Genomic DNA, 27,761 nt, shown 5'->3' on the forward strand with positions numbered 1-27,761 from the left:
CTGTCCCCCTACACCCTTTTCCTCCCTGCTCCCCTTCCACCACACCAGACTTACCAGCTGCATGCAGCCCTATTGGAAATCAATCAGTATCAGCCAATATGCCTCCTTAAAAATCAGCTATCGGTATCAGCCCCAAAAATCTCTATCGGTTCATGCCTACCAAGAACTGGTTTGCTACCTAGGGAAAATGTTCTTTAAAGCTCCCCTGTAGGCCTGTATTAAAGGCCTGTATTATTTATGACATAATTCATCACTAAACCCATGCACATGTTGTTTTTTTAAATCCAAAATGAATGCTATTGTATTGACTACAGAAGAGTTTATGATTAGTGTCTTTTCATGCTCCACATCAGGGCTGTGTAACTGCCAGGTTCCACAATAGCTGCAGGCATACGTTGCATGGGCCAGACTAACATAAGCCATGCCCTCCACCCTTCCCCACTTCACTGCGAATACAGGCAGAGCCTCTCCCTAACTTCTGCATTGCACATGGGAGCAGCCCCCCACAGGTCTCCAACTGCAGACTCTCCTAACACTGCAAGCCGCGCTGCTCTGCTCTGCCCCTTGAGGAAATGAAAGAGACCCTGAGTTGGCTGCTGCTACTGCAGCTGGAGCAATAGGGTGAGAAGCAGCTGAGTGGGAGCTTGGGGGGCTGCAGATTAACTCATGGACTACCAGTGGAACAGCCCTGTCCTATGCTATACCTGGAATAATCCCTCTGGTACAGTACACAAGGCTCTCTCCTTTTCATCACTTAAATCTCTTCTTAAAGATGTGTCTGTAAATACTAACTTCATCACTTTTTTGGACCTAAAACTAGACAAATGAAACCTCTCATGCATCTCCTGGAAGAAAGCTGTATTGCAGAATGTATAACAGATTAACAACTTACATTTTAGAACGTATTTTTTAAAATAGAAAAGTTATTACATACCTGCCCATCTACATCAAAGGCTAAGCAAGCTATACCATGTGTGTGAACATCTTTCAGTATTGAAACAGTTTGCACAGTGTAAGAGTCCCAGATGCAAATATACGGTTCTTTCCCAACTTGACCTGTTGCCACCAACACTCGTTCAGGATGCAAAGCAAGGCTGCAAAAATTAAATAAATAATTATAAAAATAAATAATAATTTAAAGCACTAAATATTTGTTCAAGAAACATGTACATTGTCTACCTTGATTGTCAATGTCAATTCCTAAGCAAAAGTGTTTTTTATAACAAATTCTCCATCTTTGTTACAAGATTTCACATTATGTAAGACAGCTTTCAAGGTGCCACAAAGACCCCAGCCACAGACACTCCATGAAGTCATTTCTAATTTGCAAGACAGTTCCTAATGCTTGAATATCCTGTTCTGCAACAGACATTTTATTAATACATAAGCCAAAATATACCATCTCCTACTAGCTGTCTACTTCCACTTTGTCTATTGAAAAGCACCAGCACAAAATGTCTAACTCAGTTAAGGAGAGTTGGGGATAGTGACTGACATATGTTAATAAATAATATTTTCTTCTAGTTAATATGGCAAAGAATGCATTTAAACATTAATTATTTATAGTGTTTTAGATCGCTCTTGATGTGGCATAATAATTTACAGAGCAAGCTATGCTAAATATAGGGGTGTAAATTTGAGGTTGTTTGGCCAAAGGGTTCATGAGATATAGACCTCCACAAAAATAATTAGTTTCTCATCTAACGTCTTTTTGTGAGTATAGGCAGAGAAAAACACACCAGTGTAACAAAAAAATCCCCTTATATTCCTAGAATGACAATGTACTGCTCTAACTATTCAATGTGTCAGGATCTAAAAAAATGGCAACTTAACCCAATGCAGGTAGTTCAAACTTCACAGATTTATGTAAATGAGATTTAACAAAAGGGCCCAAGATATAAATATACCCATTTCATAATAGTAGAGGCTAAGCAGAAGGACTCTCTATCGATGGAAATCTAGTCTCTGTATTTGAAAAGGCACTATACAAACTGAATATGGTGTGCCAAGTGATCTGTGAAATGTTGTACTTGAGCCAGGAGGGAAAGTATTTGAAAGGTGACCATTTAATATTGCTAAAGGAGTTTCTCCCAACTAAATTGTTGGGAAAGACTGAAAACAAACAAGTGTGGCCTGCTGGAAAGTCTAAGCCTGAGGCCTAACTATAAATATATATAATAAAAAATAAAAAAATGTGTATACAAAGGGAATATGCATATGCTTCCGACCTGTCATTTATTTATTGATATGCTAAGTTTCCCTTGAGACAAAGAGCTAAGGTGTAAATGAACTTTTAAACTCTGCCTGTGTGATCATGAAATATGTAGAATAAGAAAAGGAACAGAGAGCGAGTACAGAACTAAACTAAAACATTTCAAAGAGGCAGCTTTACAAACATACATGCCCTTTAAAGCCTTCCAAAAGTGGCTGAAACACTCCAAAATTCTGTCTCTTTAAATGAGGTACTACTTTGAAGCGTTTCACTTTTTGTAACATGTTCACAGGGGCTAGGGGCAGACATTACACATAAACCAGGTTAAGTGATCAGAAACTGGTTTAAACATGTAACAGAACAGATGTTCAGTGCACGTAAACCAGTTTGAAAATGGCTGAAACCGGCTTGAAATAAATGTGGTTGAACGCAGCATCAGACCTAACTGATTTGGGTCAAACCAGTTTATGCAATGTCCATCCCAGACCCCTTGCTGGTTTAAGTTAAACAAGACAGCCCCAGCATCCCAGCATGCTCTCTGGGCTGGGCAGGGCTCTCTGCTCCTTAGCAGGGCTGGCCCCTCCCCCTGCTCCCTGGCTGGAGCTTGGCAGAGACTGCAGGCATCTGCCTGTCGTCTCCCTGCTCTCCCCGCTCCACCCTTTTCCCACCCTCTGCTAAACAGGGATTCTATGGTCCTCTCTGCCTTACACAGACACCTCTCACCATTAGCTAACAGACTGCATGCTGGCTATGGTCCGTACTGTAGCAGACGGGACAAAGGCAGAATCAACAGATAGCTGATAATGTCCCTGTGCTGTTTTCTTAATGGGATGATAAACACTGAGTTTGGGGTGATAAATACTGTGTTATCAGTTCCCTGCTGGACTAGTCATAACCCCACCCTAATCAGTGTCCTGCCACGGCCTGGCTAAGCGCCCCCCCCCAAGCTCAGCACTGTCGAGGGGAAGGGAGGGCTGCTCTAGCGCCACCCCAGCTTCCAGCCTGAGACACTGCAGGCATGTACTTGCATTTCTGGGATGTCTGTGCAGTTAAACTGATTCAGCCTAACCAGGTTAGGCTAATCTGCAAAGATTGAATAAATTCAGGCTCAGTCTTTTTGAATGTCTGTCCCTAGCCAGGAAGACCCATTAGTCCTCCAGAAACCCACAGTGCTGCACTCTGCTCCTGCTCCATGAAGGAGAGAGGGAAAGAGAGGTAGACAGCCTGGCAGCTGTCTAGCCACTAGGCTCTGGGACACTTCTGAATCCTTGCTAAGACCTCTGTTCCCTGACAGATCCTCACTTATCCCTGACACTGAGGCTGGGCTCTCTAGACCCCAATTTCCCTACAAATCCCATAGCAAGAGTGGGAGACAAAAGGTTCAAAGATAGAGGATGAAGAGTTGGGATCCCAGCAGCAGGGAGCTGCTGCCAAAGACTCCTCCACTACCTTTATTCTGCTGACTTCCAGGGCCCCCAACACTGCTCAGGACCCTCTACCTCTTCACTCTGCTAAGAGGGGAGAGAAGAAGTTTGGGGAATTTGGTGCTGAGTGTCAGAATCCCAGCATTGTGGAGCCCCTGCACCTGACTCCTGCTTACCTCTACCCTCCAAGGCTCTCCTCTCCTCTCCTCTTCCCTCCATGTGAGGGGGAAAGGAGCAGAGCTGTAAGTAGCTGCAGGCTCCTATAGGGCAATTTTGAACAGTTCCAGCTAGGGGGCACCAACAGAATTGTATGTACAACCTGCAGTTGAAAAAATACCCTTGAGACATTTCCAAACCCATTACACTTGGAAACATTGCAAAATTACTTCTGTCTGCAGCCTAAGTAAAGATAAATATTGGCAAGCTAGTGTCAAGCAGGTGAGGAGAGAAATAAAAGATCTTCCCACAGGAACCTCATTGCTCACCTAACTAATATCTTCCCAGGACTATCAGAGTTCCCATTCAAGCTTGTACCTCAGCTTCTCAAAAAATGAAGAAAGTTAAACTGACCAAATAAGGGAAGGAGCCAGAGCCTGCCCTATTATGTCAAAGGTGCCTGCACTACATTTTTCTCTAGTAGGGGAAAACAGAAGCATCAGTGACGGTGAAAAGAATCAAAGGAAGAAAAGTTCTCTTCCCCCTGATTCTCAGACTAACTCCAAGAATACTCGGTGCTGGAGAATACTTATAGTTCATAGGCTCATCTGTGAAAGGTGTTGTGTAAATTCCCTTTGAGGATTAGAACTGAGAGGTTGGTGAGAGACAGTGGTTTTCTTGTGAGAAATGTGCCCCCACAGGTACTCGGGTATTCTTGCCCTTGATAGACATAAAGTTGTTGTTTGGTTTCTCCTACATATTTTTCATCAGGGCATCCGGTGCACTGGATGAGATGCATTACATTTTTGGAGGTGCAGGTGTAAGATCCAGGAATGCTGATCATTCTGTTGTGGGGTGTGGTAATTGCAGGGCTTGTGGAGATGTGTTGTACACTTTTACATTTCTTCTCATGGCATGGTCGGGATACATTCGGTGCATTTCGAGCCGTAGCAAGTTTGCTTCTGGTGATGAGATTGGTAAGGTTCAGTGCTTGCTTAAAGGCTGGGATGGGTGGTTCTGAGAAGATCCCCTTAAAAATTGGGTTTTCTTGTATATGTTGCCATTGCTTAAGGAGTTTTGGTATAGGTTCCAGGGAGGAATGATACGTCATAACTAATGGTGTGCAATTCATAGGGGTTTTCTTTTTGTACTGCAGCAGTTCTTCACATCTGGGTGCAATCTCTCTCTCTGGAGAAGTGTCCTTGTTGAGTGAAAACCCTTTCTGAGATTTGTGAGGTGACAATCATGGGTGTTCTCCTCAGTGTAAATCCAGTGGTATCAGAGGGTATGGCTGTACATAACAGCTTTCTTGAAGTGTTTACAGTGATTGCTGATTCTGTGCAGATATGAATGCTCGTCTGTGGGTTTCTTGTGTATGGTGGTCTGTATTTTACCATTCTGCACAGAGTCTAAAAAGGAAATGTTGGTGCTGAAGTATTCAAGAGGGGTGATGACTGCTGAATTTCTAATGAAAAATCAATTAGGGATTGCAGGTTTTCAGCCCAAATGCTGATGATGTTATCGATATATCTTAAGTATAGTGTAACCCAGGTGGTACTCCAAGAGGTACCCCCTCTCCAATTGAAGGGATCAAAGCAAGTGCACAAGTGCTGTGGGAGATGTAGGGATTCTCCTCCCCCTATAGAGCAGAGCCAGACCACCAGTGGGATCTTAACTATATACCTTTTAATAAGAGAGCAATATTGAGAACATAATCAGCATAAATCAGGGGGTACAGGGGACACCACAATGCCCCAAGGGGCAGGATTCAACAAACGCTAGACACTTACAATCATAGACATATTCATCCAGTTGACAAAAGACAGGGTAAAACACAAACAACAAAATAAACAATACTGACTGGTGAAATATAAAAGGCACAAAATACAAAATGTCAAATGACAAGGAAAATAGGGCCTATGTACCTGGAGGGGGGAAAGGAGGAAAACACAATGGCCCTCTACACTGCAAAAGGAATTTCTCCCTGTTACCTCACTCACCCCAAGTCACCAAAGCTAGGACTTGAACCTGGATCTCCCATGTGGTATGCAGAAACACAGACACCAATTCTGGCACTGCTCCAAGCTGCTAGGGGTCTTAACCTTCCTGGAGCCCCAGCCTCATATTAAGCTGCCTGGCCTCTGATTGGAGGAGCTGGAAGCAGAGCTGGGAACCTCTCAGGTTGCTTCTCAGATCCTGGCTGGAGCTGGGGAACCTCTCCTGCTGGCCACAGCCTCTCGTAGGGGATACTGGAGCCCAGTGAGGAGCCTCTCCTGCCGGCTGCACGCCGCACTGCTGAGGGTCCCACTGTTGCCTGCAAGACCCACTCCTTCAGGCTCTTCTGGGGCAACTGCTCCCACCCCGCTGGCCCAGCTCTTTGAATCTCCTTCCTTGTGGTCCCTTGCTGGTCTCTCCTGAGTCAGCCACACTGCCCCTTTTATCCCCCTCCTGATGACCAAAGGGGCCAATCGCGGGACATGGAGGGTGAGTCTCTGAGGCCTGATTGGTGAGGAAAAGGAAACCCAAGTCCTCCAATCATCTTTTACCCTTTCAAAACCCCTGGGCTAAGTCACTGCCAGCCAGCCCATCACAATAGCAAGGGTTTGATGATGCAGTTCTGAGGAATTCTTCTTCCAGATGGCTCAAAGAAGTTGCCATATTATAGGGCCATTTTGGTGTCCATAGCCATGCCCATGGTCTGGAGGAAGTGTTGGTTATCCAGTGCACCAAATGCCCTGATGGAAAATATGTAGGAGAAACCAAACAACTGCACAGCAGAATGAACACACACCAAAAATCTATCAAAGACAAGAATACCCAGTTATCTGTGGGGGCACATTTCTCACAAGAAGACCATGGTCTCTCTCCAGTCTCTCCGTTCTAAACCTCAAAGGAAATTTAGACAACACCTTTCACAAATAAGTCTACAAACTTCACTTCATCAACCTACTGGATACAAAAAATCATGGACTAAATATAAACATTGGATTTATGACACATTATAACCTATCTGACATCCCAGGTAACATCTCTAATATTTACCAGCTATATTTTTTATCACCAGGTCTACACTCCCCTCTCCCCCCTCACCCACTGCCTGCCTCAATTTGCATTTTCACTGACTGTCTCTCACATGCATAGTGGCCTCTGGCTTCCTTTCTATTTCATCCAGAAAGAGCACAAACCAACTGCAGATGCTTCCTCAGCCTGACAAAGGGTGTTTGCACTCACAAGCTTGCAAAGAATTTTTCCAACTATTTTAATAGGTTTAATAAAAGATATCCGATTTACCCAAAGAATCTTGTCTGCCTATGTCCTTGGACTAACATGATTACAACCTATACCCCTGAAACATGGAAGATCTTGAATTTTGCTGTTTGAAATGGAAATTATACAACATGAGTTAAAGCTTATATGCATTTAGCTTCTGAGACAAAGTAAAAAAGGGTAAGGCAGTCTGCAGTTGCAATAAATTCTAATATGTAATAGCTGATCTGTATCTAAGAACTTGATAAGCAAATTCAGTGAAGACACAGGAGATCTAGGGACACAATAGTGACAGGCTGGATCAAGCTAGGCCGGGAACAAGAGAAAAACACTTTCAAGAGATGTACGATTCCTTTTCTCTGTAAACAAGCTACAGAAGATTACTGCAGTGTGTTTTCCTAAGTAATCAGGTAACTTTTGCTAAGCTCTCTTTCATTTCACTACTCATTTTTTTCTATTTCAAGTCTTGTTTACAAAGAAAAAGAAAACAACAGCTGCAAGAGGAATTTCATGCAGACAGCTCCAAAATGAGGAAAATACTTCAACTGCTAAAAAGGGGTGCACAAAGGAAAGGAGCTTCTATAGCTCCCCATTTGACAAGAACTGAAGCACTATCACCTGATCTAACACCATCAGCACATTTCATCCCCAGAAGAGAAAGGTGACATGCATGAGTGGGGAGAAAAAAAGGAGCAGATGGAAGAGTGTGACAGGGAACCCTGGCCGTGTTGCTTGGAAAGGGGAAAGAGAGCAAGGGGGGCAAGGACCCAAAAAGGACAGCCTAACTCAGGAGGTCCAGGGGGTTGCAAAGGGATTACCTGCAGCAGAAACCAGGCCTGGCCATAGGCAGATAAAGCAACAGAACTTCCAACTGTTGGGATAAACAACCAGCCTTGCAAGAAAGGGCACGCCAGAGGCTGCCAGCAAGAGCAAATGCTGTTTAGTGACAGCCAGCTGATCTCCAACTAAAAACTCCTCTCCTGCAAGGCCTAGCCTACAAAGAGCTGAGCTGCTGATTGGGGAATTAGCCACACTAGGACCCTATAACCAAAGAGCCAGGTCAGCTGCCCAGCAGGGAAAGGGCTAATTGGTAGACAGACTCACCTCCAGGGCAGAGGGCAACAGAGCTCTCCTGTAAGAGAAAAGGAACATGTGTCGGTGAGTGTACTTCAAGGAATAAGGATTTCATTAAGACCCATTCTTGGGTACTCAGGGAGAAAGAGCTTTCTGCTGAGGACTATTTATGTTAACCAAGGGCATCCGGGAGTGCCTGCTTGCCAAAAAGACGGCATACAACCGGTGGAAGGGGGTGCTATCTCCAAAGAGGAGTATACGTCTTCTGCTCGGGCCTGTAGGGGAGCGGTCAGGAAAGCTAAGGCAGACATAGAGCTAGGACTAGCATCCAAGATCAAGGAAAATAAAAAGTCCTTTTTCAAATATACAGGGAGGATGAAGAAGGCACCGGGTAACATGGGGCCCCTGCAAGGTACGCTGGGCAATCTGGTGGTTGCACCAGAGGAGAAAGCAGACCTCTTTAACCAATTCTTCACCTCCGTTTTCTTATGCAGGGACCGGGACTTCCCCGCTGGGATGCCAGATGGACTTGAGGGGAACGCCTCCAGACCTCAGGTTGGGGAGGACCGGGTTAAAGAGCTTCTGGAGGGGCTGGATGTGTTCAAGTCAGCAGGTCCAGATGCTCTCCACCCCAGGGTGTTGAGGGAGCTAGCTGTGGTTATTGCAGGACCCTTGGCATGGCTCTGCGAACACTCGTGGTGCTCGGGCCAGGTGCCAGATGACTGGAAAATAGCTAATGTGGTCCCCATCTTCAAAAAAGGGAAGAGGGAGGACCCGGGCAACTATAGGCCCGTCAGTCTTACCTCTATCCTTGGGAAACTCTTTGAGAAGATCCTCAAGGAGCACATCTGTGATAGGCCAGCTTCAGGGATGATGCTCAAGGGCAACCAGCACGGTTTCATTAGGGGCAGGTCTTGTCAGACCAACCTGATTGCCTTTTATGATCAGGTCACAAAGGCAATGGATGCGATTTGGACGACAGGGTGAAATGCAACCTGCTTAAATTCTCTGATGATACCAAAATTTGGGGTGAGGTGAGCACGCTAGTAGGGAGGGAAAGATTGCAGCAAGACCCGGATAGGTTACAGGAGTGGGCTGACATAAACAAGATGCTTTTCAATACTGACAAGTGCAGGGTGCTGCACTTAGGCAGTAGAAACCAGCAGCACACTTATAGAATGGGAAACTCCCTTCTTGAGAGCACGGAGGCAGAAAAGGATCTTGGAGTCATTACTGACTCCAAGATGAACATGGGCTGACAATGCAAGGTCACGGTTGGCAGGGCTAACCGCACCTTGTCGTGCAACCACAGGTGCATCTCAAGTAGAGCCAGGAAGGTGATCCTCCCCCTCTATGCGACACTGGTCAGGCCACAGCTGGAGTACTGCGTCCAGTTCTGTGCGCCCCATTTCAAGAGGGATGTGGACAACATTGAAAGGGTCTAGAGGAGGGCCACCCGCATGATCCGGGGACTACAGGGCAGACCCTACGTTGAAAGGCTGTGGGACCTAAACCTGTTCAGCCTTCACAAGAGAAGGCTGAGGGGGGACCTGGTGACTGTCTATAAACTCACTAGGGGGGACCAGAATGGTTTAGGGGAGACACTGTTTCCCCTAGCGCCCCCCAGCATGACAAGGAACAATGGACACAAATTATTAGCGAGTAGATTTGGATTAGACATCCGCAAGAACTACTTCACAGTTACGGCGGCTAGGAGCTGGAACCAACTTCCTAGGGAAGTGGTGCTGGCTCCTACCCTGGGGATCTTTAAGAAGAGGCTTGATGACTACCTGGCTGGACTCATTTGAGTCCAGTCTTTTTCTCCCGCCCAGGCAGGGGGTTGGGCTTGAAGATCTACAAGGTCCCTTCCGACCCTACTTCTATGATTCTATGAACTTAATATACATACCAGTAAGTCAGTCCTGCTCTGTTTTAAAGTGGCTGTGGGGGTGCTTTTAACTAAAGCTTATTTGATGAGCTTTAAAGTGCCCCTGTGGCCACTTTAAAATGTAGGGGGCTGAATACATGCAACGGTGACGTGATGCTGGAGGATTTTAATTGAAATGTGGAGCAGACTTGATTTAGTCTGTTCTGACATGTTCTAATTGGAATGCATACCAGAATATCTACAAGCAGCCTACAGTTCACCTCTTTTTTTCTTTTCTTTTTTTTTTTGTTTTGTGTTTGCAAGACAGGAGCTGGAACAGGGAAGGGCTGCAGCCAAAGGCAACTCAGTCATGGAACCAGACCACTGGACTCCCCTATATTTTTAAGATCACAGGCAACCTCCCCTGGAGACCGTATTCAGGCAAGGTATGACACGTGAGTGAGCTGAGTTAGAAGATCATAAAGAAGACTTGAGGGGGAGCAGAATGAGCCCACTAATTCAGTAATTTGATTAACACACACGTACCATTTAATACAATTCCAGAAAATAAAATCACAATTTAAAAAATTTTTAAGATAACAAGAAGTATTGCGCATTAACAAAATGATCATCATGATTAAAATGAAAAAGTAAGTTCCATGATCTCAAAAACCCCATGAAGATCCAAAAGCAAAAATGTACAGCTTCATCAAAGATGTTTTCAGATACTCTTTCATTTAACCCCAAATGCCTTGTGGATGTGTAATAGTATGAGATTTTGAAAATATGGTTATCTTCTCAAAATGGTGGCAGCCAGTAGACTATCTGAAAAACTACAGCACTTGGAAAGGTACTGTTATGTAGAATTTATGATACTTCCACTACTGTGGCCTTCCCATTTTTGAAACTGCACCCAAATCTGGGTTTACACATAAGAAGTATATATTGTTGTAATTCCAAAGCCCACTAACGTTATTTCAAAGTCACATTCAGCACTTCCAAGAAAAGGTTATTTGACCTAGAGCAAGATCCAGGTTGTTCTCATAAATACCTAATTTATGCTTTGACATCTTAAAAATAGATGTCTTGCATCTGGAAGTTGATACATATAGACCAGGCAAGGCCCCCAAGATGCCTATACATTCAGTGACTGGGCACCTACCTCCAAAGGATGATCCAGAGTAAATAGATGCTGAGCAGCAAGACACTTGGAACTAGTCAACAGGAAATGCTCAGCACAGGGGTGTGTCTGAACTCCCACACCACCTCAGTTTGGGCACTTGACTCAGGGCTGCATACAGGCACCATTGTGCACTTGGGATGCAGAATATCCAAAAGTTGTGCACCTAACTGGCCAGGAGACCAAATACTCCAACAGTATATAGCGTTAAGTACAAAAAAGAGCAGTCATGGTCACTTTCAGTTGACAAAGAAAAAATATTTCCTAATTCCCAGGAAAATGCCCTACATCAGATTAAGAATACTCTGGGAAGATGGGGATCTTCCAGTAGTATAACTAGAGATAGGCAAGAGGGGCATGAGCCTCAAGTGCTGACCTGGGGGGCAGGGGTCCCAAAGTCTCTTTCCCTCACTTGCTCTGTTCAGTGTTTCCCAAACCTGCTGATCATCATGCCCCCTTGATGATCTCTTCCATCCCAGTGCACTGCCCTGTATTACTCAATCATTACTCCCTGCTCTCTTTCACCCTGCCGCAGCTGGTCTGTCACTCACTGCACCCTTGCCACAGGATTTGGCCCTAGGTCCAAATTCTCTCTTGGCATATAATTCTGTGGCAGAGGCAGTAGCCCTCAGTACAGATCAGAAAGGGCACCTTAAATTGCACCAGGAAAGCTACTGGGAGCCAGTGTGGACAGTGGCATACCGTGTGTCTCTAGCACCCAGGTGACAACGCTTCCATTTGTGCCCTCCCCCCCCGCAAGATGATCCAAGCAGGATGTGGGGCTCCCTCTCCCGTCCCATGGCACTTCTGCGGAGAAATTAACAGCATGGCACACCAGACGCGGGGGAAAGGCTGCAGCTGGAATTTCTGTCCAAAACAGCTAAAGAAACTTGCAGCACACTAGGCAGGGGTGGCGAGTGAACTACACAAACACAGGAGGTGCTGCAGCCTCTCTGCCTGGCTCTAAAGGGCCCAGTCAGCACCCCACTCCAGGCCAGTGCCCAGGGGCCATGGCCCCTTTGCCCACCCCCCCATCGGTACACCACTGAGTGTGGATGCTGGAGGACTGGAGTTATGTGCTCTTGGTGGCCCATCCCCCATCAGAAGGCAGGTAGATACTGAGATAGTAAGGGTATGCTTTAAGACCAAAATATTTTGGCCATTAAGACCAGACTGAATTAAATTTTTTTTTTTTTAAAGAACTCTGTGATTTAGTCATTTTTAAATATCAATATAAGCATTTAAAATTAGTTTGGCCAACAATACATTCTTGAACCCAAACTGGTTCCATGCTATAAATGTACCAGTTCCAAATTTAGTCATATATCATAATTAACTGCAGCCAGTGATACAATTAGGAACAGTTAAAGATTTTTTTAAATCTATGCAATATCCCCAAACCTTGCCATCAGTAATAAAATCATACTAAACTTACCCTATAATGTTATGGATTTGGGAAAAAACTCTGATCTAGAAATTCAAATGGTAACCAAACTAATGGCTTAAAGTATTTTACTTTTTAAGAATATTCAAGTGCTACAAATTAGTTTAAAATAATCTTAGCAAATTTCAGAAAAATAAGAAGTGAATTTGCAGAAAATAGGAAATCTAATTGTGTCTGCAGTGGTTTATACTCCAAATAAAATAATGTTACCCAAGACTAAAATAGAGTTCCTGTAAGCATGTAAAGTATATGGAACCAAGTGGAATGTTATTCCAGATACCAATTCAGTTTAAAAACAATACTCCTGACCCTCTGCACAACAAAAACTTATTTTCTGCTGTGTGCCCACTATTGTAACTGCTAGATATGTTTAACAAAGTAAGCACCCTCACAGCACTTACATGTATACAAAACCCAGCTATAGACAAAGAAGAACTACCATTTGCCCCAGTATAGAATGCACACTCATTGCCATATATTAGGTTCATTCTTGCTAATAAGAACATCAAAACACCATTTTGAAACTCTTCCATAGCAACAACAAGAAAACCCACATATATGGAGTAAATCCAAAACTGCAGAAAATGCCAAAAAGGAACAAATATACAGTAGCTCTCTCCTGCTCATGGGTACAGAAATTTCACTTCATGATATAAGAAACTAATGCAAAAAACTTACTAAAGTGAACCAATCTGTGGAGTCAAAGATGATCCTACAGTTTATAGAATCAAGAATGCCCAATATTAAAATTCTTCTTTTGGCTTTATATTGTACATAACTTCTCATGGAAGCAAGAACTTAGTGTAAAGAATGCATACGAAAGTACTGGGAAAACTTGCAATTGAAATAAATACGCAGGTAACTATGCAGTTTAACGTATGTAGTTTTTAAGGTCCTGAAAATGAAGTGGGAAAACAGAATACCAAACACAGAGGTACTGGAGCATGCAAAACTGACATATTTAGAAACCACTATCAAGAAGAGGAGGTACGATGGATTGACCATGTCAGGAGAATGGAAAGAGACCGTATGGCCAATAATATTTTGTACAGCAAGATTTAAGACCGCTCTAGAAAATGGGCTTGCACTCCATAGCAGTACCATGATGTGTGCAAAAATTATATGAAGTCATTCAACATCAACCTAGAAAGCTGGGAGGAGCTTGCAAAAATTTAATCCAAACTGGATGGAATATCTGGCACAAGGTGCAGCTCAACATGAAGCAGCTCTGATCCAGAGGATGGAAGCAAAGTGAGAAAGAAGAAAGACTCATGCTATAAACTTGGACTCCAACTCAGACAACATATGGATCTGTGAAACTTGTAACACGCTGCATCACTTTTGAATTGGGCTTGGCAGCCACAAATGGATTCATCAGGCATCTGAGTAGACCTCTTAGGTATACACCACAATCCACAGAATTGATGGTTGCCGCCAACCTTTAATAAACAATTCTAAAAAAAGAGGCCTCTGGAACAGGGAAACTAGACACAGACTCTATTTAAAAAAATCTTGTTTCTGGAGCAAGTATAAATAATACAATTAGTGAAATGGACAGACCATTCAAACAATTCGTTAAAAATACTGTGCGATACTATGCTCCTGGTTTCAAGGAACAAAGGAGATTGGATTTGGGAAATCATTCCAAAATCCAAATGGTAAGGACTCTCCCTGACTTTCAAGAGGTTGGTTCTTATCATCTCTTCTGCAGTGGAGGCCTGTTTCTGGGTGACTTAAGAAGAGAGTTGGGACTATGAATGAACTCTGCAGATGCTTCACATCCTGGGATCATCTTGCCCTGGATTGTCCCTCTCTTTCACAGGGTTCATATCTGTCAGGTCTGCAGTTTCTGGAGACCCCAGTAAGTAAATACTGGGATGACTCAATAGCAGTGGCAGAATGAATAGGATTGGACTGGCACCTATAACATTTTCCTTGTGTCCAACATTCCCCATCCATCAACTAACAGGAGACAGGGGGAACAATGGGGCTAGCCACTATCAGGTGCAGTGGCTGCTGGTGTGGGCTCTTTGGACTTTGGCACATTCTTCTATTTGTTACAGAGATTGTGGCCATGAATGGATGTAGCACTACAACTGCACACATGCAGCAGCTCTTTGAAGTGCTACAAGGAGTGTACATACATACAGCACCCCCCAGATGGATCATGACAAAGTCTCTACAAAGACAGTTGGTGGAATTCTCCAGCCAAGGGGCAATAGGGGTTGCCTGGCCCTGCAGCTCTGCTCACTTCTCCCCCTCTCAACCCCCACCCATTGGGGAAGAGGAGCCTGTCAGATCACTGACAGTATTCCTCTCCCCACAAGGGAAGGTAGACCATACTGGCTGGCAGTGATCAGCAGGAAAATGGGAAGGCAGCATTCATTCCAATACCCTGCAAAGGGAAGGGTGCCCGTTAGTGAACCCAGTCACTTACGGCCTGCTGCCCCCACGGGTGTGGGGAGTAAAACTGCAACCCCCTGGGCTGGGTTGTCAGTGAATGCAAAACCAGAACTGGGCTTGTATGTGGTTAGCTGAGCTGCAGCCTCTAATCCCAAATAGGCTGCAACTCTGCTTGCCCTGGGTGAACCCAGTCTACCCTGTACTCATTGACAGCAAGGTTTAGGAGTGACAGGCTGTCATTAAGCCCATGGCAGCATCTGACCACAAAGGCAGGGCTGGGGTGCAGATTTACCTACATGCCCAAGTGAGACTAGCTGAAGTGCCCCACTGAGATGGTTGCTGAAGTGTTGCTTGCATCTTGCCCAAGAGGCAGCTGATCACATTCTGCCAAGGGTCAATGAAGGTCACAAGACAGCTGAATGGGAAACTGCATTCTGCCCACAAAAGTAGCAGAATGTGGTTATGCCCAATGAGTTGCAAAGGAAATGGAGAGAAACAGGCCTAGAGGTCTTTTGGTTTGCCTTTGCCCTTGCTTTTTCTTGAGCTGATGCAAGAGTTACTGCTGCTCTCTAAGAATGAGAAGCAGGGCTGAGGTAAAACACACCTCAAGAGGCAAATGCAGGTGTGGGACAAATCTGGGAATTAGGTTGCCAAATTGTTGAGCCACACCGTTAGCTAGAAATTAGATGCAAAATTCTGAAACTTTCCTCAGAAGCGTTCTGCAGCAAGGAGCCCTAATTTGTTTGGGGACTTCATGGGCATTCAGCAGCTGCCAGTAACTAACAGGTCTTGTTCCAGTCCCAAGCTTCAAGCAGCCTGAAGTCCCAATGTGGGTCTGTGGGTCTGAGCAAGGTAAAGAAAATATTCTTTTCTAAAATCAGTATATAAATATTATTACCTTTCATATTTTTACTTTATACAAGAGGGTTTCCTTCCCCTTTTCTGGGCCAACATTTATGCGTCTTCTAATACTCTGAACAGAATGAAGTGCTGCACAATACATATGTTAGACTAATACTGTTAATTGTTAATGCCCGACTTCTTGACAGCAGTGTGAAAGCAGTGTTTATTATGTCTGTTTAAATGTGAAATGAGTTCAGAGACACAGGCTTATGGTAGCAAGGGATCTTTTCACAGGAGTGTTTGTGATGGAATGCCTTACACCAACATTATAAAAGGGAAAAAGAATTAAATTGTTTTCCTTTTCTTGTTTTCTCCTGAACATTAAATTTAAACAAGACAGAGTAATGCAGACAGGCTGAAGACAGGAATACAGTATTAAAGAAGATGTTTCCTTAGCAACGAAATCAGATGAAAATCCAAGGATGTACTCATATGACTATTTCTGCACTACACAAAAGTAGGGCACTAGAAAATGCAGGTAAGAATACAGTAATGGAGACACCTAGTAGACATGTATTAACAATACAGTTAAATCAGAATTGTTTTTGTTCATTTTAACATATGTTACCTCGTTAAATTGTTATACAAATTTGGGGGACCTAATCTACCTCTAGCTGATTTATCTGTCACTGTCATTCAATTTGCAGCAGATCTAATTTAGACTTACAATAAGTACTCAAAGAAGCTTTAAGTCTGGGGACATTACATTTGGGAAGTAGCAAGCAGCCAAACCAGAAAGAAAGGAAAGGAAGAAAAGCAATTCTGTAGTGCTCTATAATTAGGTTAAAAATACAGAGATTTACAGTTCTATTTGTTTTCAAAGCTAAGAAGGATATAAACTAATTAACTACATCACTAGCTAAGTAAAAATTACCATTTTATGGAAGTTGAGGTACCTATTGTCATAATAGTACAGTAAATTTGATCTTAAATTAGATATAATTAAGTATTAAAAGAGTGTGGAACATCTGAAAGAAAATATTTCCAGAATAACAGTCCCCCTCATCTGTCAAAGCATGAAAAACTCATTGGATTATTTTCCAAGTACAAATATACAGAATAGAAATTTGAACCTCAAAAGGTAAGTTTTGTCCTTAACTTGTTTTAGTGAGGTGAATTTCTAAGACATTAATGTTTTCAACAAAAGTTATTTTGCATAGTCTGGGCTTTGAGAGCTACTTTAATTCCATGGTGCAGCTCTTCAAACTATATCTGAAAGTATTTCTCAGTCTTGATGTTCTTTTCAACCAGTTATTGATATCTTCACCCTTCTTTCCCCAAATCAACATTAAGGAAATATTAATTCATCCAAGATAAATTTCTCCAACTATTAGATTTTATTTTCCTTTTAAGATTCTTGAAAAGCATATTAGATTCTCTACTATTATTTAGAAAATGTGGAGGGTATGGAATTATTATTATTACTTTAATTAATTTATAGATCAGGATCAGAAACAGATCCACAGTACAGGCAGCAAAGCAGGTTAACTATACTAGCCTTCCATGTCTACAGTCCTTCCTTTAAATTCTACTTATTCTGTAAGTGAAAATGAGTTTTGCGATCTTAATCCCAGTGCAAATGCTGACTGCCAAATTTTCAGATGCAGCCACTGTTTCTGAGTGATACTATTTGGGTGCAAAGTGTTTCATGCTGGACATCTGAAAATAGAGACATTAAAAAAAAATGAACCAGTGACCACATCTGGACAGTTTCTCATTCAGTCTACATTATAAGAACAGAAGTCACACTGACAAAATTAGCAATCCACTCAAAACAAGGCTGGGAGCTGGGAGAAGTTGGAGACGGTGTAACTGATGAGATTTTGAGCATCCAAGCATAACATTCTGTAATTCAGTGGACAATGTCTTCCTCCAAACTCAGGAAGGCATGAAGATCAAAGCCAGTATTGAATTATCCATTGTATTGCCAGTCTCAGAAACTATGGCTATTCACTCTCAAACTCAGCATAGGCTAAACAACATAATTTTGGATGGAGTCAGAAAGAGAAACCACTAAGTCACTGGCCTTGTACAGGGTTTATGTTTCTACCAAGAGTATCACCACTCTTCCTGTAGGAATTGCCAGCATACAGGCATTGATTCACTTCTCCCAGAGGAAACATGTCCCTTGTAGGACACCTGGAAGATCTCCCCTGCAAGAGTTTCTCTAGAATGAATGACTGTACACTTATACTCAACTCCTGTACAAAGTAGGAGGATTCAAGCAGTAGACTCCCCTGTGCCTTCCCCCAACCTTCTGTAGATTGGAGCTCCCCAGTCTGGGGTATTTCCCTGCAGTTCAATTCCTTCCAATTATGAAGAAGTTGAGCTGCCAGTACCTCTCCAAGCTTTCTGGAGAATGGCCAGGGATATTGCCAAGTGACTCCAGTCAGTGGGAAGTACAAAGTCTTTCCCTGATGCTCCACTCTCCCTGGGGACCTGGAGGAGTAGAGCAGTTGCTGCTCTGTATGCCTTTCCTGGGATAACCCTAGTTTGCAGGAGGTGGAGGAAAGAGGGGGCAGCTGCAGGCTGGAACTCCTGTACTGCTTCCTTTCCCAGAAAGATTTTTAGCAGTGGAAATTTTGCCTGTTCATCTATACTAGTGTTTGTCAACCGGGGGTGTGCATGCCCCTAGGGGTACTTAAAAGGTTGCAGGGGGTATGCGGACCTAATGTGGCCGAAAAATGCTGCATGCATTCATGCACCTGCAGCACAGCATGCAGGTGGCTAGGAAAGCATCCAGGTCCAGCTGGTAAATGTGTTGTGAGGGAAGGGGCCTGGGGGACAGATCGAGGCAGCTGCGAGAGGCATGGGAGGGGGGGCTGCAGCCACTGCAGAATTTGCTGCAGCCCCCCCACCCAGTGCCACCACCACCCACCCAAAGCACAGCCCAGCCCAGCCACCCACTGCAAAGAGCCCATCTCCAGCCTGCAGCTGCAGTCCACCCCACACACAGATCCAGGGGTACAGACCCCCTGTGCCCTCCCGGGGGGGCGGAAAGCAGCGGGAGCTGCTACCCCCCATGCAGCTCAGTTCTGTGCCTTGCCCTGGCTGGGCAGCCCCTGCCCCAGTCCCACTCCCTCCCCCCCCGCTGGGCCAGCCCACCCCACCCCACAAACAGATCCAGTGGCACATGCCCCCCATGACCTCCCAGGGTGCACACAGCAGGAGCTGCTTCCCCACTCCTGCAGTCCCCAGATGAGCCACTAGCAGCTCCATCTTGCGCTCTGCCCTGGCTGTATAGCCCCAGCCCCTCCCTCACTGCAGGGAAATTGATCTGCACCCCCGCCCCTTAAAAACAAGAAAAAAAATATAAAGAGGCGCATGAGCTGGACCTTTGACAGAGAAGGGGTACACTTGTTAAAAAAGGCTGAAAACCCCTGATCTGTACCACTGCCCTTTGATTTACTCCCATTCAGCAAACAGTTAACCAAACATCCATGTGAAAGTGAGAATGTGGAAAGATGCTCTCTCATAGCTGGTATGAAAGTCTGAATATAAAAAACAAATCTTATTTCTAAAAAAATAGCATAAATCCAAGAAATCCCATGAGAAAAAGAAAGAGAGGGAGGACAGACTGAATACTTCAATATGAAATTTAGGCCTCTCCAATTTGCCTTCTGTCTTGTTAACCAGTTAGTGATTCTGTGACAGTCACAAGAAGGGATAAAAGTGAAAATGACAAAGAAAGTTGTGAAGATACTAAGCTGTTTCCAAGTTTACCACATGCATATTCAGTAGTCAGAAGGAACTGGAGCACAGATAAATCCACGATTTGTTTGTTTTTAAATATTACTGGATCCCAGAACAATGGGAAAGAATATGTAAATGAGTGAGTGAAAAGCACCACTGAACTAAATAACAATCTTGAGTTTTAGAAGTACACTTTTTCAAGAGAGATCGATATGGTTAATTTGCAAAAATGGTGAGGAAATTTTAGCACAATTACATGTAAATACATATTTCAGTTAAAAAAAAAACTAAAACAATAATTTAAAAACATATATGTATTGTCCAGTGGTCCTCCAAACATTATAGACTACCAATAAATATACTATCATTTGATATAGAACTTTGCAGAATGAAAGGGCAGTTGATAAATAAAAATATAAATAGTTCTAAAAACAAGTATACTACTTCTCCAAACTTTCTTATACTTTCTGTCAAAAGATTCTGAGAATTTAATGATTTCATGTGGCTGAAAAATGCTGCATTAATGATAGCTTAGCTCTGTGAAATGATCAGACAATTTGCAGAAACTGTTAGATGCCTTGTCTTGATCTAAACTAAAGCATCATTCACCTTGAATGCTCTTGCAGAGGGATAATAAGAAAAGACTGAGGATTAACACAGTTCTAAAAGTCAGGTGAAGGTTTATAAAGTTGTCAGCTGACCAGAATTAATCCATTCATTCTGTGCTCATACTGCCTTGATAATGTAGAGGCATCTTTTCACTCTAAATAGACTTCAGTCTAAATCAGTGGCCAATTGCAGAGCCTCTTGGAATCGATCTGAGGCTGGGAGGGCTAAGAGCATACGTACGTGTGCAGGTGTGACCCTCCACCAGTCCAGCAGTCTGCGGGGGCATGTGCCCCCTGGGGCATCCTTAGGGGTGTGCACAGTAGCAGAAGCCCCCTGTGCCTCTGGACTAGCTGCTCAGGCTTGATGTTCCTACCACCCACCCAGTCGTGGCCCCACTCACCTTACTTCTGCTCCTGCCAGAATGAGGCCTCTGCAGTGAGGGACGGAGTGTGGTAGAGGCAGGAGCAGAAGTCCAGTGGCTGGATGCACATGCCATCACGCCGCTCCCTGGCCAGCTGCAGCAGAGCTTGAGGCACAAAGCTCAGTCTGCAACAGCAGCCACCTCCACTATGCGCAGATCAGAGGGCATGTAACTTCTCCAAACACATGGCAACACGGGTGGCTGCAGCAGCTGCGAGGGAGGGAGTGGGGTTGCAGCAGGGGCAGGCCCTGCACAGCCCAGGCTGGGCACAGGATGGAGCCACCAGCAGATTGTCAAGGGGGTGCAGGGGCATGCATCCCAGGAGGTCATGGGGAGGGGTGTGTGCCCCCAGATTCTGCATGCCAGCTGGGCCAGCTGCCACTGCGGGCTGGGGCCAGGGCTGTGCCGGCCCCTTCTGGTGGGGGTGTTGGGCTAGGCTGGGCTGTGCTTGGGTCACACTCAGGGTGGGCGAAGGTGGTAGCAGTGCTGAAAGCGGGGCTATGGGGGAGGGGGGCTGCAGGCACCTGAAAATTTGCTGTAGCACTGGCAACACTGCTCCCAGCGATGATGATGCCCACCCCAAGCAAAATACAGCCCAGCCCCCACACCAGGAAGAGCCCAGCACTGCCTTCCCCTTTCCCCCCCAAAGGGAATGGGGGCCCTGTGCCCAAGAACTGCATGGGGCAGGAGGAAGGAAGGTAGGCTGGGTTTAGAAGGCAGTCCCAGGCTCTTCCCAGCAGAGGTATTGAGCGGCGCTGTGCTCAGGCCAGCTGTCAGAAGCGGTGGTGCTGGGAGAGAGATTTGGGGGGGCTATAGTGAATTTTTGGATGTCTGAAGGGCCCCCCCCCCATAGCCCCACTCCCAGCACCACTACCCAGCCCGACCACAGCCTGGCCCAACACCTCTGCTGAGAAGAGCCCAGCACCACCCTGGCCCCAGCCCACCCCACCTTGCATGCAGATCCAGACACATATGCCCCCCTTGCCCTCCTGGGCTGTGTACCCCCCCTCCCGTATCCCCTGAACGAGATGCTCACAGCTTCATCCTGCACCTGGCCCCAGCTGTACAGGGCCTGCCCCTGCTCCTGCCCCAGCCCCACTTCCTCCCTCACTGCCATGGGGTGGGGACCCTAGCAGTTAGGGAGGGAGGGAGCAGAGTATAGGCAGGAGCTGGGGGGGCTGGGGGCCAGGGCACAGGGGCTGGGGGAAGTGGGAGATAAACATGTGCTCCCCAGGGCTCTGCTTGTCCTACCAGCCAGCCCAGCCAGAGCCCTACTCCCCTCAGCCCCTGCTCCTGCCTGTGCCCTGCTCCCTTCCTCACCACTGGGGCTGCGATCTGCCCTGTCCCCTCCCCCACCCTTCCCCTCCCCCTGCCCCTTCCCCCACAGATTTACTTGCTGAGACAGGCCCACCCCCAAATACTTTTTTCTCCCTCCGCCTCTATCTGCCCCCCCTTCCCACCTCACAGATTGACCTGCGGAAGAGGGGTGGGGTGGTGGTGGTGCACAATAGATCTTGAGTTGCTTTTTAATTCAAAGGTTGGAGACCACTGATCTAAATAGAGGTTCATAAGTCACTAAACAGCAGTCCATAAAGTCTGCAAATCACTCATATTTCAACTAGATACAAGTTACATAAAGGCTCTTAAAATTACCCCTATTTTCAATTACCTTTTCTAAAATTTATGCACACTTATTAATTTACCTTTTAGGTTTTATTTGAAAAATAAATAGAAAAGACATGCTACCCTCAATATATCTATGCTGTTTACAGTAGCATGCTACTCTAGTTTTGCACATACATACACATAAAATTTGTACAATAAGTAAATAGTAAGAAACATGATACAGAAAAACACATCTCATCCAACAGGTCTGTGTAAGTAACTTTTGAAGAAGTGTGATTTATAAACCTCATTTCCCAAGGCTGGCAAAGACAGAATCAAAATGAAGGGAGTATTTACTGAAGATGACAATACATAGTGATTTTTTTTAACTGTGTGAATTTTAAGTAACATTTTTTATGTGATTTACACTATACATCTCACCTCTTGCTGCAATCCTGTTCCCTTCCACTTTAGTTAACTTCTTATTGAAAAACCTTACTGTAGGCCTTGCTGGAGTACGGATTAATACAACCACAGTTTAATGTGTGTACACATCATATGAAGGCTGTACTAAGAATATGAATTGAACAAGCCCCAATGAATACACAACTAGGTATGCCATATGTGGCTTGCACAGAAGTGCTGGATAAGTAGCTCATTAGTTTTAGAGGTGTTTCCAAGGCCAACAGCGATTGATAAAACCAGTACAAAACACCAAAACAAAAATCACAGTGATCTGGAAAACAGGTGCCCCTGCCTGGTGGGAAGGTTGCACAAACTGGTGAGAAGTAGGACATGGATGATGTCACCTAAAAAGGTTTTAGTTGCTGGGGAGAACTAGCATGTATATCCTGTAAACATGCAGTTATTTTGATTGGTATATAAAAAGGGATCTGGGAACCCCTACAATACTTTGTACTAGATTTAGGGGTTAAGTTCATGCCAGCAGATGGGGTTAAGTTCATGCCAGCACCATGAACTGGCAGCTGGTAGTGGATATTCTTGTCCAGGCTTGTTTGTAGTCAATACATTTGGCCAGGATCTTTGTCACTAAGAACCCAAACCTACAACAATGAGGTTAAGGACACAGTATCACAGATGGTATCCTGAAAGTGCTTGCACAGATCATCCAAATTGAGGAAGCCTGACATGACTGTTAACATCTAACCCCCAAACAATACTAATGGTAAGTGGATAACAACCCTGACAGTCTGCCCTGACAACATCAGTGATTCCCTGGACACCTACAGTTTCTAAATATTTTTTTACATTAAAGCATTATAAATTGCACATACATATTACTTCAACATGTATGAAAACACTATGCACACTATATGGGGTAATTTGCTAAATGTTTCACTGCTGAAATTCTATCTTGGATTTTATACACTATGGCTAAGGACAGACAGTCAGAAGGCCCAAGGGTGAATTGCTTCAGTCTTTTCAGGTTAGTCTAAGCTGCAGAGATTGAACCGATAAGCAAATGAACACATATTCACTTTTGATTTAGGAAATACAGCCACATGCCTGCAATGGCTCAAGCCAGAAGCCATGGGGTGCTACAGCATGCCTGCCAGACCCTGCTAAAGGGGAGGGAAGAGAAAGGCCTCCAAGACTCTGCCCCCTTGCGAAGCAGAGGGAGAATGGCCAGGCCCCAGCCTGTGTTCTGCCTGGGTGGGGGGAGGAAAGTAGTGGCACTGAATTCATAAAAGCTTGAACAAGAATAGTTCTTTTTCTGAAAAACTACAAACTGAAGAACTATAAATATAGCATGGGCTGTGTATTCGCTTATTCTTCCTGCTGCCCCCCAAGGTCTCTGAGATTTGTGTCCAAAATCAGAGCAGCAGGACTCTGCAGGGTTGCTCATCACTTCCTCTTCCAGCTTCCAGCTGCCTCTCGGATTTGTAGTACACAATCTCAGCCAGCACTAAGACAGCAGGGGAGCTCTGTACTTGGGGGAAGGTGAGTCTAACCCCTCTCCCTGGCTCCAGATCCCAGCCAGGGTTTGCCTGAGGGGACAGTGAGCCAGCCAGTGAGGCAGCCCTCACTGCTCTGCCTAGGGAGTGGAAGGGCAACGTCAGCCCTGCTCTCTGGAGCAGACAGCACAGCCCAGACCAGCGCAGGAAAGTATGCTGGGTGACTTGGACCAGAAAGGGGTCTAAGACAGAAGCTTCATAAACTGGTTTGACCTAAATCAGTTAAGTCTGATACTACATTCAACCAGGTTTATCTTAAACCAGTTTCAGCCATTTTGAAACTGGATTGTGTGAACTGAACTTCTGTTCTGTTACAGCTTCAAACCAGTTTCTGATCACTTAAACCAGTTTATGTGTAACATCTGTCTCCAGCCTATGAAATTAGAAGTTCCGCACAGTTTCAGAAGGTGTCAGTGTTTTGAATTTTCGTTCCTCCTGGAAATGTTTTGACTAAATTAGTGTGGAAGCATTGTTTGTGGTATCACAGACAAGGAGTTAGCCAATTTATTATGCAGTATATAGAGTTCTGTCTTCAAAATTACAATGCTGTTTTGGGACAGAATAATGTATTTTCTGTAACTTCCCAAGAAATTGGGCCCATCCTTCAACTAGCATAACATAAATATTATGTTATGACTACAAATTTCATTAGTTTCAAAGTTATGCTAGTTGAAGAACCGGCCCTTTAAGAAATGTAACCCCCAAAAGTCAGAACATAATATTTATTCCATGTGGCAAAAGAGAAATTCTTCCAACTTCCCATAAAATTAAATACCTTGTGCAAAACTATATTTAGGAAGCATTTCTTTTTTAAAGTGACCATTTTTGCCATACTCCCCATAACAAAAAAAAAAAATCTCCTTTAGTCCAAGCTAATGAAAATGTTTTGTTTACAGAAATTCCACAAAGAACTGCCCTGTTCAAAATGACTGCAGTCCTGGTAATGCCAACTATTTTGAAAGAAGGTTATTTTTGAAATTCTCTGCAAAAAGAACATTATTTCTCAGTTTCTGTTGGCAGATAACATGGAATTGTGGTAAAAATTATCACTAGGCCTGCAAGCTTTTTTCAGAAGTACCACAGAACTAAATTCACTCAAAAGAAATGCAGAAAGGGAATTATTATATGTGAGCACACATATACAACAGGAAATGTGAAGAAAATGGGAGAGAAGAGGAAACTGGCAAACATGCTGTAGCTTTGCACTGCTGCTGCATGGGATACAGTTTCACAGAATATGATAGTGAATCTAACCTGAAAAGTTAAAATAAAATGCAATTAAAAAAAGAAAGGTTGATGCTACTCTATCATGTGATATTTGTTGATGGTAACATGCTCTTTGGATTACTTGCTTCTCTTTGGGTTTACATATGAAATATTTAAATTTCCCAGATTTCTCCACAGTGGCAACCTGAGGGGGAAAAACTGGAGAAAGACACTAATATATTTTTTTTAAAACAAGATAATTTATTCTAGTACTATAAATGCTATTTATAATGGATTGCCTGTTTACTCTATGGTAGTATTATAGGTCAGAGTTAAGGTTGCTGGATTATTGCGCCTTTCCATACTTCAATACATTGCACTTTCCTTAAGGTGTAACTTTCATTGTGAATTTCCTGAGGTTATAATGCTTATTTTGGAGATAAATACCTTTGTAATAGTTTTACCCTTACATTTTTTAGTAGGTATGCTCTACCTCAGTTTCAATTTAAGAAATTTTTTTCCTGGTGAAAATTAAGTATGTTGTGAGATTTTTAACTGAAAAAATCCTTCCTAATTGACATTCATATGAAGTCAAACAAAACAGCATGAATCAGTGAGCATTCCTCAACACCATAGTTTTCCAGAAACGTATTGTCAACCATGTATTAATTAAAACCTTACACACTTAGTAAGAGCCAGACTCTCAAATATATTCAAGATAGAGAAGGAGCAAGAAAAGGAATGAATTCCGCCTCCTTTCAATGCATAGTTCCTGTGAGATTCTCCTGTCTTATTCTTCCTCTCTATAGTTTTCTGTTTAGAATTGCATTGCCATGTCACCTTTTTAATATATGTCATATTTATATAATCTAACATTGGGAACTATGCTTCAATAAAATCATGGTACTTCAAACAGACACTTACACCATCCCTTTAAAAATGCAGGGAGATGGGAGGAAGTGGAAACTGCATACAAAATGAAGTCTACCTGTACTAGATGACAATGAGTAGATCAATCTAATCAGCATGCACTGATTGACTGTTGATCTTGGCCAAATGAAGGACCTATTGTCTGCACCATAAGAAATACTGAGAGGTTTACAACTTTGTAGAATTATTAAAACTGAACCAGCAACGTAGAAGTTTGATAACAGTAATCATCAAGAACTGATCCTTATAATAAAAAAGAGTTATCATAAGCAAAAACACACAAGAAAAGTGTTCTCCAAGCTGAGATTCAGTCAGTTGTGACAACAGAGGTGTAAACTCCTGTTTGTTTGTTTGTTTGTTTGTTTTTTACAGATAATTATTTTCCTCTGGCTGCCTAACAGCTATTCATATAGCTCCTCTCTCAAGCAAGCTGGAAAGAAAAGAAAGGACCCTGTGTTATTCCAATAACCTATGTCAATTGTTATTCCAATTGAAATACATCAGCTCAAGATCTCAGGAGGGTTGGATGACGAGATGTACATATGCCCTTTCTCTCTGGATCTGCTCAGGTCAGGGCAGCTGCTAGAGACAGCATGGTTAGTTGCACCTAGCTATCTGATACCTCTAAACCTCAGTGTGAGATTAAGTAGTATAGGCAATACTGTCCTGGGCTTCAGCTCCTCAAGGCATGTATTTTCTTCAGAATCAAGCTATAATTTAAAAAAAGGCGAGGAGGGAGGGGTCTTGGTTCTTATTATCATTGTTGACAAGTAAAACTTGAGAACATGTCCAGTGTGTAACTAACAAAGTAATGTCTGCCTGAATCAGCAAGAAGTCCAAGAAAACACTAACACCTATAACTATAATGCATCCTAATGAGGCATTGCTTCCAAGAAACATTGTTCTGGAGGTCTTGTCCATACAAACCCAAAAGGACCTCTTTCTGTGAGAAGACAGGAATGCACTGAACCTTGTCCAAGCACTGACTGCTGGGACAAATAGCCTCTTACTGCCACCCTTTCCATTTCTACTGGTGAGAAGGCAGCCCCATGCTCCTCCCCAGTGTAAAATGTGATTCCCTTCTACTGCCAACTCCAAATTAGGGCAGAGACTATGTTGCCAAGGCAGGACAATGGAATAGAAAGGGAAGGTTTGAAACAGCACTGAAATATGGCTTCTTAAGCAAAGATTCTGTAAACCAGGTTTTCTGACTGCAACCAGTATACCTAGTGTTATGAAGAAAGATGTCAATGAGGGACCCAGTATTTCTTCACTGATTTTTACTAACCAGGAAGATCATAGTTCTAGATATCATGTTGAATGAACCCTTTTTGAGAAATCCAGAAAACATAGAGACACTTAGTCTGTTTGATATATACCACACTAGGTAT

General features: G+C 43.8%; 1 protein-coding gene across 1 annotated transcript in view; it reads right to left on the bottom strand.

Moving 5' to 3' along the window:
- EML5 (EMAP like 5) overlaps positions 1-27,761 on the bottom strand; it is a 230,095-nt gene that overhangs the window by 177,584 nt on the left and 24,750 nt on the right. The window contains exon 2 of the mRNA XM_090033857.1: positions 935-1,094. Within this exon, the coding sequence (XP_089889983.1) occupies positions 935-1,094 (160 nt within the window). The remainder of the gene's footprint in view (positions 1-934; positions 1,095-27,761) is intronic.

This window comes from Crocodylus siamensis, chromosome 2, assembly GCF_052110815.1.
Source record: "Crocodylus siamensis isolate JL-2025a chromosome 2, ASM5211081v1, whole genome shotgun sequence".
NCBI classification, from domain to species: domain Eukaryota; kingdom Metazoa; phylum Chordata; order Crocodylia; family Crocodylidae; genus Crocodylus; species Crocodylus siamensis.